This window comes from Pyrus communis, chromosome 16 (genome assembly GCF_041283825.1).
Source record: "Pyrus communis isolate YQ-2024b chromosome 16, ASM4128382v1, whole genome shotgun sequence".
Lineage (NCBI taxonomy): Eukaryota > Viridiplantae > Streptophyta > Magnoliopsida > Rosales > Rosaceae > Pyrus > Pyrus communis.
The window spans coordinates 15,768,524-15,785,678 of record NC_142580.1 but is presented as its reverse complement, the minus strand read 5'-3'; the positions used below and the strand labels follow the sequence as shown (position 1 = coordinate 15,785,678).

Sequence of the window (17,155 nt, the reverse complement as noted above, 5' to 3'; positions counted from 1 at the left end):
TGTGGTCTCACTACCTTTATTCTTTATTAAAACAAAAGGCCAATTACACACTTAAAGTAAATAACTTGCTTATATGTTCATATAAGGTCATTCCCTTTATTGATGTAGAACTCATTCTCAATACACTTTATTATGTGGGTTGAATTTTAAGTCAAATACGTAAATAACATAAACAGAATGACGTGAAGCATATGTGACCGTTTAACTTTATAACAAGCTCTAGCTCTGGTAATTTAAAAAAAAAATTGAAGTTCCGCTCCAGAACTAATTAGCAATATAACGAGTAAAGGAAGGAAGGAATAGAATCCAAGTCGCGTTGTGGCATTGCCCCACCTCTGATTGACGTCCTTGCCACCGACGCCACGCGTCCATCTTTTTCCTCCATCACAAAATAATGAAAATCGAAACCCCAAAAGAAAAATGTGAGATAAAAAAAAGGCTGAGATTCAAACGCCCGCACGTCTGCTTCCTCACGGCAACAATCACACAATGTTTACATTGAAAGACAAAGTTACACAGAAGCTCTCACGTCTATTTGCCGATGCACCCAACTCGCCGTCTTCTTCTTCTCTTCCTTCCCCACTCGACGACAACGATCGTCCTCCTGAGGTAATTTCCTGATCCAATTTTCTTTTTCGTTTTTGTTTATGTGTTTCGTTGGATTGAATGATTGAGCTTGATGGGTGTTCTTGAATTGTTGATGTGATCCTTGTTGTTCAAGAATTTTGAGATCTGGGTTTCTTAGATAACGTAATTTCGGAGTTGGGTTTTTTGGGTAAATTGGTTCTGCTTATAGTTCAGAACTTGAGATCTCACGAAGCGAATTATATTGACACAATTCAAATTTAACTGCCAAAACAACAGAGTTGGAATCATTCAGTTATTGCAGTTATTCTGATGGTAATCTGCCCAGAAACTTGGGGAGCTGAGTTTTATGGCCTTTTTGTCTTTGTTTTTACCATGAAGTTATTCAATTACGGCTTACTCGGGCAGAAGTTTAGCTCCATTTTATAAGTTTGTGCCCTTGTTGGTCCGAAAAGTTTATCTTGACCGTGCATACTTAAATTTACAGTTTTGTTCAGTTGATTTCTTCTTTCATTGTGTATCGTGATTTATCACATTAGGTCTTTCAATGTGTAGGCCAGGCTGTATTCTACAGGGGGTAAATATTTGCCTTCATACTTTTCCTGTCCATCGGTAGGCTTTGGTGGATCCACTTCAAACAAGCATCAATCAACAATTGTTAGTAAAGGCGACTTTGAATCCCAAGATGAATCCGTTCATAGATATGTAGAATGTCGTTCCCCACCAGGTGAGAACAAGGAAACAGAAAACAATTGTGAAAACGATGATGACCGTGCTTCTGGAGGGAGCACCAGTGGTTCTGAGGTATTTGAAGAAGCAGCTGACCAGCAGAGTCTACAGAAGCAACTACCACTTCTCATGGATGACTCGGTCTTTATTTCCTCAGACCTGCATGAATTCTTACTGTCGTCACTTCCTAATATAGTGAAAGGGTGCCAATGGGTTTTGCTGTATAGGTAAGCTTCTTGAGGAGTATTCCCTTCATTAGAAGTACTCTGCTGTTGTTGCATTTGGATTTCGATTCAGTATCAATTCTTTTGAATGAAGGGCAGTACGGCGAAACATGGTATATCACTGCGCACACTTATCCGCAAAAGCTCTGAGCTTTCTGGTCCTTGTTTGCTGGTATGTTAATGAATCTGCCAATGACGTTTGAAAAATGATGAATTGATTTGTTTGTAGTTATGTGAAGATAATGTGGACTGTCTTTAAAATTCTAGATTGCTGGAGATAGGCAAGGTGCTGTATTTGGTGGACTTCTAGAGGGGCCCTTGAAACCTACGTCAAAGAGAAAATATCAAGTAAACATGCTATTACATTAATCAACATATGTTTACATTTTGTTTTTTTTATTGATGTTAATGAATATTGGGAAGTTCTCTTGACTCTGGTTATTTAAATATCTGAACTTTCTCTTTCTTTATCAGTCCAATATAAGCACATTCTTATGCCTGCCTTTTGGTTATAGGGAACAAACCAAACATTTGTTTTCACGACCATTTATGGAGAACCAAGGCTGTTTAGGCCAACAGGTAAGCATTTTCTCCTATTTATTTGTGGATGCATGTTTCCTTTTGGTGGATCTGGCAGTCGAATATGGGTGATGTGTAATTTGGGTATAGAGAAGAGATAACTGGTGATGGGCATGCCAAGAACACTGAACACTTGCGTATGTTGCGGAGCTTAAGATAGAGATGCTAAATGATACCTCAGTGGATGACCTTGCTGCGTTGCGTGTCAATTCATCCTTCATATGGACTGGCTCTTTAACATATTTTCGCACAACATATAAAATTGGTACCTTAAATTTGAATGGTAATCGAACAATATGTAACTAAACAGCCTTGTTGATGATCGAAAAGCCATAGATAGATTTTCCAAATTTTGTTTTACCTTTTTTCCAATAAGAGAGAAAAAGCCAATGCTGATCCCGGTCTAATTTGTGTACATAGGAGCCAACCGGTATTATTACATGTGTTTGAATGACTTGCTAGCTCTTGGGGGAGGTGGTAACTATGCTCTATGCCTAGATGGAGATTTGTAAGTTACTCTTACAATGTTATGCTTTGAACATTTTCCCCCTAGTCCGATGGGAAAGTACTTGCAGATTCTTGTCATAATTGTATACTTTTGTTTGAAAAAGGTTAAGCGGAACAAGTGGATCATGTGAAACATTTGGGAACTTATGCTTGGCGCATAACGAAGAATTTGAGTTGAAGAATGTTGAGGTAATCTATTTGAGCAACCCCTTGGGCTCTAAGCTTGACTGCATACTTGCGTATATTCCTTACTTGACTGCGTACTCACGTATGTTTCGTTCATATATGCAGCTTTGGGGTTTTACACACGTGTCACGGTACCTTACATGATACAAGACGAAGACGATGTTATGCATTTGTATCTGTTGGTGATCACATTCTTTATTCTTGTTATAGTTTGCACCATTCAACACAGGAGAGGTTTGATTAACGTAGGATGAAATACTTTTGGAAAGCTATTAGATTTGAAGCTGTAATTTATGGGGTTTAAATTCAATTTGTGCAACAATCAATGTCTTAAAGATCTAATTTTCCCTTAATTATGTAGTTATTGTTTCAGTAGTGAAATACAACACTACGAACTGTTCTACATTTGATCTTTGGGAGGTTTTTACTCGTGGTAGGAGAGAGCAACAATGTGTGGAGAATTAGATCATTGGTTCCTGGACTTTTAGGCACTGTTCTGAAAATCTCCGTTTAGCTCGAGGCCTAGGTACTATGGAGCTAATTACTGTCCTGATTAATCTATAGGCGTTTGAAAAATAAGAAGGGGTCCGTTTAGGTCACTACTCTTACTTAGAAAATAAATAACTATCATCATTATGTATCCCACTACAAACTTCAGTTATTATGTATCTCATTGCAATTATGTATCTTTTATAGTTAAGTAGACATTTATTTATAATTTACATAATAAGTATAATTAAAATTAAAAAAAAAACAAAAAAAAAAACCCACTTAGAACCCTCCTAGATGCTAGGGCCTTGCCCGCTGCCCAATTAGCGCCTTTTAAAACCTTGCTTTTAGGCAACACCGTTTAGGGGTTTAACAGACAAGGTACTTAAGTTCTAAAACGCTGTTTTGTGTTATGACAAGTTTAAAGATCAATACTCATGCATTCTTAATTTGAAGCACAAAGCTCCAACTTGACTAAAGTTGAGAGACTAATGCTCTAATTATCTTGGAAAAAACGTGGAAATAGTTGTTCCAGGGACATTGTCCAGTTGGTTCTGAATTAAATCCCTATAACTTAACAAAACATGCACCGTCTCTCATTGCTGTTTGCTTCAGTAAAAAAACTATTTAGCTCAAGAAATAAATCTAAACTAGCATGATATTTCAAAAACCAATTTTTCTATAAAATAATAGTAAAGAAAAGATGAAATACCAATATGTTCCATTCTTTTTTCAAGTCTTCATCACCAAAGAAGTTAAGACGAGAGATTTTAAGGCGACATATGAAAATGGTACAACTAAAAGTATGATATGCTAAGATATTCAAAAATCGCTTCGGCATTCCTCCATTTCTTTCCTCGAATATGTTTAACGCTCAGCTGATACTGCACATGGAAACATAAAACTACAGAAATACATTCCGAATGGTAGATTTGCTACAAAGCCGCCAACAAGATGCATTCAAGTAAATGTCGAAATTATCTTGATTCAGCAAACTGCAGATTATCACCACTTCAGGACTCCATTGCACCATCTACGCCAGGCAGGCCAAAAATGCGAAGGTTTCGGTCCATCGATCCTACTGCAATATAATTTGCATCTGGTCCAAACTTCACACTTGTTGCTTTACCTAGAACGAAACAAGAAAATAATGAGCATCACAGACGAACCCCAAGTCAAGGCCACATGGTCTACAACCAAATTTACAGGCAATTGATGATAGATAACCTGTGCCAGACATGTCAGGGAAAGTCTTTATAGTGTTCCATTCACTTTTGACGCTAGCTGTTTGGATGATTCTGCAAAAACACAAGGTCGGTAATCAGTGCTCAAAAGTTACTGGAAAGCAATACTGGCGGAATATTCGTCTAAACTCTGTAGGGCTGACAAAATATACAATGTCATTTCTCACACATTCATTCATAGCAAACTGTGGATACTTCGGGACAACTTCAGCAGTAGATTATTATTATGGGGGATTTCAGTTTTGCTCGGACCACCACAAAATGTCTAGTAAATCTACACAAGTGATTTCATTTCATTATCTTCATGAATCGAGAAAAAGGGGAGGGAGAAGGCAACAGGACACCTTGAGTATTCCTTAATTGTCCTTGGAATATTACATTGTATGGTATATCCATCATTAGACGATTGCAACTTGTATACAGCCTCCACAAATATGTTCAACTTCATGACATTATTAACATAAAATGAAAATGCATTCTTGTACACCAGATTAGAAAAAGGAAAATGCAGCGTTTTGCTTATATAAACTTTTTTTTCTTCTGGGTGCCCAATCAAACAAGGTTTAATTTTCAAACACTGACCTTATATCAGAGCCTGCAGCAGCAAGGTAATTTCCACTGTAGTCAAATTCAACTGCAAGGATAAAAAATAGAGCTTTTCATTATACTACATTCTACTTTCAAAGACTTCTATCTAGATGTTAAAATTCATTCAAGTACAAAACCTTTTCCAATTTATTATAACTAATTAGAGATTACACAACAATGGAAAATTGTACGCTGGAAGAGAAAATAAATAGGGTAAACTGGATGGAAATATGACTCAAAATCATCTCTCATCTACCAAGAATTAGAATTACATATATGATATGACCCAAGAATCCACCATCTAAACTAAGAACCTGTAAGAAGTTAAGTAATACTTTCAAGCCATTTAACTGACTTTGCAAAGTACCGGTATTGTCACTGAAATGCTTGTCATTTTTGTTCCCTAGAAAGAAATCATGAAAATGCTGGGAGATATACATACCACAGTTTGTTGGTTCAGCACCGTAGGGAGTAAATTTCTTGAAGTTCCTCAATTTTCGTAGATCCCACAACTTAATGCCATCACTAGCTGCAGTCTGTTAAATTCAAATGTAAAATAAGAACATGGTATTATCTAATTCTATCCACTTCACGTTTTTCTTTGTAAAAAGGTTCAAAACCTACCGCAAGAAAGTAACCATTCTCAGAGAAGGAGATTGCAGTTATTGCGCCAACATGTCCCTCAAACGTTGCAACATTTGACTGTCAATTAGCAAAAGTAATGAATGTAAGATCAGAAAAACTGAAAAGAGAAGGAAATAAAAACCCACATACCTGACCCTTTACATCCCAAATTTTCACAAGAGCCCCTGAGGTGCCAGTTCCAAGAATGAGACCATCAGGATGAAATGCAACAGATGTATAGCCTTCCGAAGCAGAAGCATCCTCAACCTAAAGAGCCAAATAAACTTCCATTATACCAATATCATCATGGAGCATAAATGTAAATCGAAGTTGAAATAGCTGTTTTAAACCCCCGCCATCCTCTCCAAAAAAACTCATTCTTAAATGCCACAACCCCACAACCCCCTCCCCTCCTTCCTCCAAAAACCAAAGTTCAAAATATCTTTTAAATGAAGAAGATTTTTACAATTATCATTCATTATTGTAGTGAACTCAATAAATATAGAAGCACATATGCACCTATATACATGCATCTATTTAAACAGTTTACAGAAACTTTCAACACGATCAATCAGAAATATTTTCCATACAAAATGCAACGAGATTGTTATTAAACACAGTGAAATTCAAGTTCATGCATTTGTAATGTACTGCCTTGTACTATAAGATGACTTAAAAAGAATATTACTTAATATAGTATATAGTATATGGCATATGCACATACACATGAGAGAGCGAGATAGACCTGTGTTAGACATAACCCAGAAGCAATATCGTAAAAGCACCATGTACTATCAAGAGAAGCAGTCACAAAGTAGTCACCAGTGGCATGCACAGTAACAGCTTGCACCTGAAAATTTTGAGACACGCTACATAAATTCAAATAGATAGCACATAACTACTATACCAAAAAAATGTTGCATAATAAAGCTCTGTTTCTTAAGCAGTACCGTCGAACAAATATCAAAATAAAGTGAAATTTTCAGATAGCAGTTGTTTTATCATGGACATTGGTATAAAATTTTGGTTACCAGACATCCTATAACATCAACTATGGATTCCGAATCCTGAATACAAAGAAACATTACAGAAGTGGACGCAAAAAGTAGACCTGGGGATTGAAGTACTTTAATTAGTCACATTGCTAAAACAGATTAAGTCAAATAGATAAGTGTGTCTGCAGGAGAAACAAAGAGGAAGATTCACTGCGGTCCTTTTTTGGATTTGCTGCTCATTACATATTTTGTCCAAGGGCTTTAACTTTGAACAAATTTTGGAGAACTCAAGTCCAAACCATTTACCTCAGCAGTATGGTCCTTCAAAATGTGCCTACAGTTATAGTTCCCATCATCAGAGCCTTGCCATATGCGAACTGTCTGCAACATTAAAGGGGAAAAATGATGATACAACATCAAAAGATGGAGTACAATAGGTTGAATATCTGTTTAGTTACACCCTTACAACCTATGCAATAACATCTAAATTGCATGCATGTAAAGTTCTTTATTGACTCCAATTTATCCTTCCTGATCTCCTTCTTTTTGTGTTTGGGTCAGGGAGGTTGATCACCACCCCAGTTGCATAAAAAGTAACTTTAGAATATAAATTTAAATCCGTGTAGGTCCACACAGATGTACATACAAAGTCCCAAGGTTAAACTTGTAACTGTGAGGTAGGCAGAGTTTAGCAGTGGCCAAATTAATAATGAATGACAAACAAAGCTAATGATAACTCCAGTAAATAGAGAAGATAAAATAGTAATGAAGAAATAAATAGATCAATGGAGGTATTAAAATTGTCCATAAAAAAGAAACAAGAAGAAAACAAATTTATTGCGGCTTACCTTGTCTGCTGACCCACTTATGAACATATCATCCCGACCTACAAATTTCACGCTCGTAACCTACCAAAGAAAAACATACACACTTTAATATGCATTCATGGAAAGAAATCAAGTAATTGCTTGCTACAGAATTAATAGTTGAAACCTTCTTTGAATGACCACTAAGAGTAGATATTATTTGCCCTGATGGCTGATCAAAGATTACAGCATTTGTATCAACCCCTCCAGTTGCAATGAGATTCTGCGAGAATAAAGCCAAAAAGTAATACTTGATCAGCAAAATGGAAGCATAACTGAGTTCAATGACATAAAATACAGAGGACAGACACACAAGGATTTATGACTTTGTCCTTAATCCGTAATCCCGTATATACCATGAAGAGAAAGATCAGTGTAAAGTGTGGAATAAGGTAGGAAAAGCATGCAAAAGATCTAAATTCTCATCATATAGCATTACGCAAAAGAACTCTAAAACAAGAGAGCTTCAAGGCTCAATAAATTCTAGATTTGTTCCTTCTCTTCATTTCAACACATTTGGTTTAGGATCATCCCCAAACCTAAACCTGTAGATATATGAACATTAAAGATCACAAATGCACTTCTAATAGTACAAAGGCAGTATTGAAGAGCAAAATCATGCAACATCCAGTACGAACCTAAAGAGTCCTTCACTGGAGTCAAATACCCATACGGAAGTGATGCTTAAACAAAACGATATAATAACAGAGGTAAACACAATCTCATACCTTGTTAGACTGAATATCAATCGATAAAATTCCTGGTTTGCTTGTTCTATGAAGAGGATGACTAGATATCTGAGTATACCTCTCCAACGCATCAACTGGAGCTAATGTTGGGGATATCTGAACACCAAAGCAACATAGAGATAAAAGCAATAACCATCAGAACTTATCAAATAAATTTTGTGAAAACAGCTGAACTTCACTAGCAGCTTTTCTCAAGAAAAGATTATTTAAACTACACATGGAAAGTAAACTGTTAAAACTTTGGCACGTGACATCAGACAAATCAGAGAATGCAACACAGCATAAACAGTACCTGCCGCATCTTCCGCTGCTGTGAAAGAGTTACATTACATTCGGTCATTTTCTCTAGGATACTGGCAGATATTCCGGGTCGTATATTGCTCACACCAGGTCCCTGCTGGTCATCAGCAACTAGAAGAAAAAAAAAAATAGAGCTCAAATTAATTAACAAATTAATTTATGAAAATATGTTATATTCTCAGAGAAGCATACAGAGAAAGAACCTGGCGTTCCATTGCTATGGACAGAAGCATTTACTGCAACTGCTGATTGTGCTGCGGGAATTTGTCTCTCAGCCTGAGCAAGTAATGACCTTGCTTCGTCCCTTTCTTTTTTGAGTCTTGCAATAACACGGCATGCAGCATCATGCTGCCAAAATACAGATTACCAAATTAGGTCATTCAACCAAGTCAAATTCCATTTCAATTCACTAAAAATAAGAAAATGAGTATCAAAATGCAAAACACATGTAAGCTATATATGCAGTTTGAATGAAATGAATAAAACAAAAGAAGAAACTTGTAAGAAATATATGTAGTTAGAATATATATTTCCTAGTTACATTACCTGATACAAAGCATGACTCAACTCTTGCCTTGCTGTATGTAGTTGTTTCTCCATTGCAAAGTTGGCTAGCATCAAACTGTCCCATTCCTATAGGTAAGCAAGGGAAAAAAACCTTAACACTACATATAAAATATATTCACAACAATTAAACAACTTAAAATAAAATAAAATAAAATGGTATATCAATCTAAAGAAATTACGCACTATCCAAAAATGTTCTTATTCTCAAGGAAGATTCATAATCAACTTGATATAGAGCCTGAACTGCTATCATGAACAGAATGAATAATAGCTATGTTATGTTGGTAAAATAGTAGGAGTCCATTGACTGGGTGATGCTAATGGACTCATCAAAATCTGAATACAAATGCTGAGAATGCTAACGGATCCCTTTTATCATCGGATGCTCTTGGTTGGCTATATTTAGATCTCTCTATCTCACACACATGTATAATAAAGATGGTTTCTCGTTAAATAATTCATAGAACATGACATATTAATGGCAATCAAAGTCACACACATGTATAATAAAGATGGTTTCTCTTTGGATAATTTACAGACCACGACATGTTAAGGGCAATCAAAGTTGCATACTGAATGCGACAATTGTTGTAGAGTATAGAGCACAGGTTAACATACGGGATATACGACAACATTCAAAGCTACAATTGTAAATTAAAAAAAAAATGAATAAACTGAATATAATAAATGAGTATAATCAGAAGACATACAAGCTGGAACATTCCGAGCATTCCAGGAATACTAGCAGCTTGTGCAGGTCGGGGCCTCACTATCTGCATAGGAAGCCATAGAACAAATCAACATAAGAAATTATAATAATTACAAGACGCCAACTAGCTTATCTGATAAAGATTCTAGCACAACTCATTGAGACCAATGACTAAGAGGTAATTTTCTAGATACCCATAATTGCGTGCACATAAATACGCTTATATAAAGATATAGAAAGATATACCAAAAATTGTACCAGTAATGAAATAAATTAAGTAAATATATTGAAATTCAGTACCTTCCCCGTTTGAACTGGAACGATATCATCAGCGGTAAGTGGTTCACCGGTTACCGGGCATTTCCCATATTCCTAGTGGAATAATTCAACAAGTACAACAACTTAGTCTTCTATCATATGTAGCAATGAAATTGCAACTTAATCAACAAAATTAAGATATCATACATATAACAGCAGCAACAAATAGCCCAAACAAAATGCACTAAGAAATTTCCACATGTTTATTATTCTCTTATTTTCCAGGATTTTCCCAGCAACCAAACAGTAAATATTGCTAAAACCCAAAGAAAAACCTAGAATGAAGAGAGGGAGAGAGAAGGAACGCACCGAGATATGTCGCTCGATTAAACGCTTCTCGAATAGCAACCCGGACTTCTTGGAGACCACAGGCTCTTCCGGCACCTCGCCGGATACTGTACAGGCAAAGAGGAAGAGAAGGAAGAAAATGAGAGATCAGTTAAAACGAGGCCCTAAAGCAACGAATTCTCTAGAGAGGGAGAGAGCGAGGGAGAGAGAGCGAGGGAGAGAGGCTTACGTGCGCAGTTCATGGTGGCAGAGAGCTAGGGTTTCGGTCGGAGGGCGGAGCTGCTAGTGACTCAGCCAAGTGAAGAGGGAAGCACTGTTTCACTGAGCAAGAAGAAAAGAAGGAGAAGGAAACGGAATGAGGTCGATGGGTTGGATTTTATGATTTCGGGGTACGATCGACAATCAGGCCCACGTCATTTGGGCTTTTTAATAATCTCGCCCAGAAAGTAGATGGACCCGGGCCCATCAATTGCATCGTGCTAGATTCTCGTTTACATAGTGGATGAGGGGATTCAAGTATCGAGATAGAAGAATTTAAAACGAGTTACATGTTTGGTACAAAATAAAAAACGATTGATTTACAAATGATTTTTTTCAAGTAGACATCTGCAAATTGTCTTTTTCAATTGTCGATTAGATAAAAAAATCACTTGGGAAACGTGCGGTAAGGTTACTTATTAACATCTTGGCACAGAAATTGAGGGTTTCAATCGACTTGATGCCGACCTTCGTGCATGATTTCTTCGTGAAAATGACAGATTTTCATGGTTTCCCATGGGGGAGATATCCATGAGCTATACATATGTTTCGTCGTAGAGGATTTCCTTTAATTGCATCGTGTTTCTCACTTAAGTTATTTTATCACACTTCTATTTATTTGACTATCTATTTGAGAGGTTAACTCGTTTGTATCAAAATTGTCAAAACATATGGAAAAATTGTTAGAAAGACTTAAGTAAGGAACCTAACACAATTGGAGTCACTAAGAAGAATGCCTTTGGTTTTGGAGTCGGTGACAATCCTTTTTTACCCCTTCATTCTCTTTCCTTTCCAATTTTCAGTAGTGGTCACTCTCTTGCTTTGTTGAAGGAAGCATTTATGGTTAAGGTTGTGGTCACTCCCTCTTTTCGACGATGAAGGAAGAACGACTTAGATTGTGAGCGTTCTTGGTAATTCCAGTTTGGGGTTTCAACTTGCTTATTTGTTCAGTTTGAATTTTTTTTCAATTTGATTTGAATTTGTTTTGAAACGCATTTCATGCTTAGAGCATCTCCAGTAGAGTCCCTATATAAGGATAACTATCGTATAAATTGAGTATGAAAGTAATATAGGGACAAAATGAATCTTCAATGCATCGGAAAGTGAGTCCCTAAAGTATAGGGACTTGCCATATACTTGGTGTATGTACCCACATATAGGGACTCAGGGAAGAAGGCGTGGGTCTCAATCACTTAAAATTGTAAAAACCTCAAATTTAGGAATTCTACTATAAGGACTTTTCCGTTGGAGACAATATTCTTTTAGTGACACAAATATTCATTTTAAGTCTTTAAATGAGTACTCAAAGGTGGTGGTGGGAATCCCAAAATATGGACTCCCATTAGAGATGCTCTCATTGATGTGGGTTTTATGTGGCTATTTCCTCTCTACTCTCAGTCAAGGTATAAATATTTTCTATGTTGAGTCCCAAGTTTAGCTAATTTTGGTAAATGGTTAGTTTCTAGGTTTAATTTGGTTTTCGTTTGGCTGATAACCTTGTTTGGTGCGATTTGGTGTTCTAAATGCTTTTTGTTTAGGAATCGGTTACCCATCGGTTCCAATTTGCAGGCACAAGGCTTTCAAGGAGGGCTTCTCGCAGTTCAGACTTCAGTGCTATTAACCTCAAGTCTTCAAACGACAATTTCCTTGTTATTAGAGGTTTATTTGGAACTTCATGGATAGTTTGGTATTTAGCACTATTGTGTTTTTCTTGTTTTGATACATGTGTAGTTATCAATATTGCTTAATTCCTTTACTCTTCAAACATGGTACTAAAAAAGTGGGTTTTCCGTCGTCTCTTTGTGTAGATGGGATGATGTTTTAATGCCAAACTATCGTTTGGTAAGGCTTCACACGACGGTTTATTTGGAAAACGTCGTCTTGTACATGACTTTTTAGATTTTAATTAGTGGGACAACGGTTTTCTAGAAAGTATAGTGTGGATGCCTTTGGAATGACAACCCAAATCTGTATCGAATCAATATCCGAAGCTGACCTCGTCAATACGTGTTACACAAACGATGCATCGAACGAATAATTATTTGTACTTGAAACCTCAATTTTCTCGCTTATTTTTGGGTGGTGGGATGACGGTTTAAGCTAAAAGCCATCGTTTGACACTAAACGAGACGTCCCCAGTCATCTAATATAATTAATGGGATGATATTCACATATATGATGTTTTCGAAACATGAAAGATGACGCTTTTCCACCGTCAGTCTTATACTAGTAGTTTTGATCTGATTGATTTTTTTTTTTCAATTGATAGTGGCCTAAAAATTAGAAGATTTTGATCCTCAAACTATATTGCAAAGATAATTATTAAAATAGATGAGAAGATTGAAGGAGAATGTCCAAATAAAGATCCAAAATAAAATTAAATAAAAGATTATGTAGTATCGGTCTAATCATCCAAAATATTGGTGAGAAATTCTGTAAATGGAAATAAAGGAACCTATTGCTTTGGGGAATCAATTGGCTTGTCGGATGATGAAGATGAGTAAGAAGCACTTCAACTGTTCAGGAATGATGTTGTTAAATGGCTAATATTTAGATAATTTGAACAACAAATGAAGAAATTATTGGGTAAGATGTTGTATACAACACTCATCACATAATTAATTGTCGCATGCATGTACTGGTTACAGATGATCAATTATCAAGAGAAAGAAATTAAAATTTTATTTTATTTTATACAAGAATCGGTCTATGTAGAAAGCTCTCTAAGACACATGCATGTTTCACGACACAAATACGTGATATGGAATCCAAATATATACGTGAACACATGCGCTCGCTCATGGAACTACTCCATGCACACTCACGACTAGGGGTGGAAAAAATTCCTGAAAATCCCGAACCAAACCGAAAAAATCCCGGTCCCAAACCAAAAATTTTCCAAACCGAAATTCCCGAAATTTTCGGGATGCTATCCCGAACCGATCCCAAAATTTCGGTATGGGATTTGGGATTGGCTTCTCGATATTTCGGGAATCCCATACCGAACCGAAAATATATAATATTAATTATTATATATATAAATATATATATATATATATATACACATATATATATATATATATATATTATTCTTTTATAATTGATGCTAGTAGTTTCTAATTCATACTCTGCAACCTGGAATGCCCTACACCTTGCATATTTTTCCTATTTTGTTTGATATTCATGTGGATTTTGTTATTGCTGTTGCCATGGCTGATGATTTTAGATGACTTGATTCTTTTGTCTCTCAACAGATTGCAAAAAGGGTTTAATTAATTTGAATTTTGACTATAATAAAAACAATCAGGCATGCCAGTGTTTAAGTAAATGGTAGTGTAAATGAAATGAAATTCCTAGTTCAAGAATGTGTTCTTGAATTATATATTTGAAGAACAATTCATAATTTCATATTTCAATTTGGGATTCTCGATTTGTCCCAAAATCCCGAAAATATTTCGGGATTCCTGAAATTTGGGATTGCCGAAAATTTGGTTTGGGATTGGTCTTCAAATTTCCGTCCCGAAAAATTTCGGTTTGGGATTCGAGATACTAGTTTCGGTATGGTATCCCATACCGAACCACCCCTACTCACGACTCGATCGTTTCGAGTCACAGAATCCCAACATATCATGTGGATAATCATTTCATTCCAATTTATGGTACATAGACTAATGCCATTATTGCTAACTGGCCATGGTAGTGGAATCTTAGAATAATTTGCAAAACCATGTCAAAAAGAAGATAGTGTGTTTCAGTGAATATTTAATGATGGGCTTAGTGAGAGTGGAGGCCCAAGAACACAAAAAGAAAAGAGACAAGTTGACGGCCCAAGAGGAATTAAAAATCATTTTTGCCAAGGAATAGGCAATAGGCATATGAGAGAAGTGACACTCAGAAGGGTAGCTCATCCAAACAAAAAGTACTTTTCGAGGGTATGGATAGGTAAATAAATGGTGACTCACCATGTTCTGGAGGCCATCACTAAAAGGCAAAGCTTAGACAGTCGGGCTAAAAAGTCTATAAAAGTAGCAAGGGCTACCAAAAACAAGGACACTCAACCAATCAATCAAAAGACATCCCACTTTGCTCTTAGACAAGTCAGAAACCAAAAAGTTTTAGTTGTCCAGACTCTACTCTTTTAGTCATAGATTCACCGTAGAAAGTCATCTTTTTTCAAGTTTTAGAAGCTCTACTACTTTTTCCCAGTGTTGTAGTATCGAATCCCTTTTGTAAACTCGCTTTACCTTTCATTCCCCAAAGATTACAACCCTTGCAAGACATGAAGAGAAGTGGTCGCAAGAAGTTGAACCTTGGCAGACAAGGTTATAATCTTGCCCGAATCTTTTTTGTTTGTGCTTACATAAAGTAGATATGTTGTTTAATGCATCTTTCTTTGTGTTTTAAACCACTTTCAACTGTTTTTCAAAGTTCATTTGTGATTAATCTAGCTAAACTAATTAACCTTGCTTCTTTAGTGTTAACTGTAATCAAAGAAATATTTGGAAAGGCCTTGAACTCCCTTTATCTGGACATATAAAAGTATGAGTAAAAGTCCTTGTTTACGAGGCGAGAAAAGAACCTTATGCAGATTTAACCCATCTATAACAATCCAGTAAGATCAAGAAGTCCAAGTAACTTGTGGTGCAAGTAATCAACCTAGTTAATAACCAAAAAAGAACAATCTGTTATACAAAGATAACAGTGGCACGCTCAGATCCATATTAGTTTTGATTGTGAGCTTCAAGGCCTAACAAAGGCCCCACAAAGGCACCATTCAAACTAATAGCAAACTTATATTGCAGCATACTAAGCAGCAAACCTTGCCTAATAGGCAAGACCCCGGGGAGCTGTGCAAGTGACAGATCCATCCTAAACATAGTTTTGGCATGCTCGGTGGGATCCATTTTGTGATATTGTATGCCAAGATAAAGGAAGGATCGAACGTTTAGGTGGAAGGTGGAATTTGGGCAACGTCTTTGTCCAATAAAAGCAAGCATGACAAGTCACCCAAAGGACTTTCCTTCACTACACGGCTCCGCAATCTTAAAAAGCCCGACCTCCTTTGAGAAGTCGGTTGAAAAAGTCATTAATGAAGATTTGCAAGCCACCATGGTGCAAGTACTGAGAAGTATGGAGAATATCTCTTTGGAGACCATATGAAAGGTTAGCAGGCTATGTTCCTTAACAAGAACTCCACAAAGAAAGTTGGAGTTAGAGTACTCCACACCGAATGATGGTTACACCAGGGAAAGAATCATAGAGCCAAGCCTAGAAAAAGAACCAGTAATTCCTTTGTTCCCCATACTTGAAGAAAAGAAGAATAAGGGGAAAATGAAGGAAGAAGTTAAAACCAGTTGGCGAGAAAATGAAGAGTTTCAAGAAGCAGGCTTGCTCAATCCCCCACCACCACCAGATGTTAGAAGGCAGGTCGAGTATGAAGGGATAAAGATTGGCGTGTCTAACTCGGTGGGAGAAACAAGCGGAAATGGCTTATCCACAACTGGGGCAAGTATTTTCCTTACAGGCCACCACAATTAGCTAATAAAGGAGGATGATAAGTAAGATAGAGACAGCCAGACCCATAGAGGGAAGCTTTCTCGAGCATCGATCATAGCCCGAAGTGGGGGACTCCCTATCCCCCGCACAATAATATGGCTAACGAACAACTCTGGAATGAACTGGCAGAATTGAGAAGGATGGTAGTACATAATGCTTAGCCGCATGCCCACCCAATGTTTAGGATAACATATCAGAAGCCTTATCTTGAGTACATTGATGAGCATAATCTTTTCCCTCTCAATTTCAAGATGCTCACGTTCCTAACTTTTAGTGGAGAAGACTGTAATGTGTCTTCCAGAGATCACATCTTCAAATTTTCAAATCACTGTGTGGCGTTCGAGGACAACCCTAACTACAAACTAAGATTTTTTGGAAGCTCACTGGTAGGTTTGGCTTCCCAATGGTACTCTATGTTACCTCCTAATTCCATTGCTAACTGGGGTAGATGAAGATGGTCTTTCATAAGCAATTTTATAAGGTGGAACCTGAAATGACCATTAATGATCTGGTGGAAGTGAAGCAATATGAACATGAGTCTACTGAGTATTTTATGATAAGTTCAGGAAGACCAGGATGAGATGCCAGTTCTCAATCAACCATGCTCAACTTATAGCCCCAAAAGGCTCTGAGACTACCTCTGAGGAAGAAGTTCTACGATGTACACTTTAACGAGCTTCAAGAGCTGGTGATTGCGGCCATTAAGTATAAAAAGTTGGCAGAAGAACAGCAAGTGAAGCACTCATCCAAAGTGCCCCTTTTTTTTATAAATGCAAAACACCAATACATTAACT

General features: G+C 36.8%; 2 protein-coding genes across 3 annotated transcripts; one reads left to right on the top strand and one right to left on the bottom strand.

Moving 5' to 3' along the window:
- Positions 1–409: 409 nt before the first annotated feature.
- LOC137732046 (uncharacterized) lies at positions 410–3,163 on the top strand. 2 transcript variants are annotated; one of them, XM_068471340.2, is made up of 8 exons: positions 410–609; positions 1,146–1,541; positions 1,638–1,710; positions 1,806–1,886; positions 2,054–2,117; positions 2,538–2,625; positions 2,729–2,813; positions 2,916–3,163. In XM_068471340.2, the coding sequence occupies exons 1-8, from the start codon at positions 542–544 to the stop codon at positions 2,952–2,954; spliced, it is 894 nt and encodes a 297-aa protein (XP_068327441.2). In that variant the 5' UTR covers positions 410–541; the 3' UTR covers positions 2,955–3,163. The 2 variants fall into 2 exon arrangements, with proteins under 2 accessions (XP_068327441.2, XP_068327440.2); XM_068471339.2 differs by having other exon boundaries at positions 1,141–1,541.
- Positions 3,164–4,120: 957 nt separating this feature from the next.
- Positions 4,121–10,929, bottom strand: LOC137730893 (pre-mRNA-processing factor 19). The gene is made up of 18 exons (XM_068469893.2): positions 10,777–10,929; positions 10,569–10,654; positions 10,242–10,313; positions 9,943–10,005; positions 9,212–9,298; positions 8,869–9,013; positions 8,658–8,776; positions 8,345–8,461; positions 7,744–7,839; positions 7,599–7,658; positions 7,057–7,131; positions 6,501–6,605; positions 5,906–6,022; positions 5,756–5,833; positions 5,574–5,667; positions 5,126–5,177; positions 4,527–4,597; positions 4,121–4,428 (listed from the first exon to the last, which is right to left on the bottom strand). The coding sequence occupies exons 1-18, from the start codon at positions 10,787–10,789 to the stop codon at positions 4,313–4,315; spliced, it is 1,566 nt and encodes a 521-aa protein (XP_068325994.2). The 5' UTR covers positions 10,790–10,929; the 3' UTR covers positions 4,121–4,312.
- Between the last annotated feature and the right edge of the window lie 6,226 nt (positions 10,930–17,155).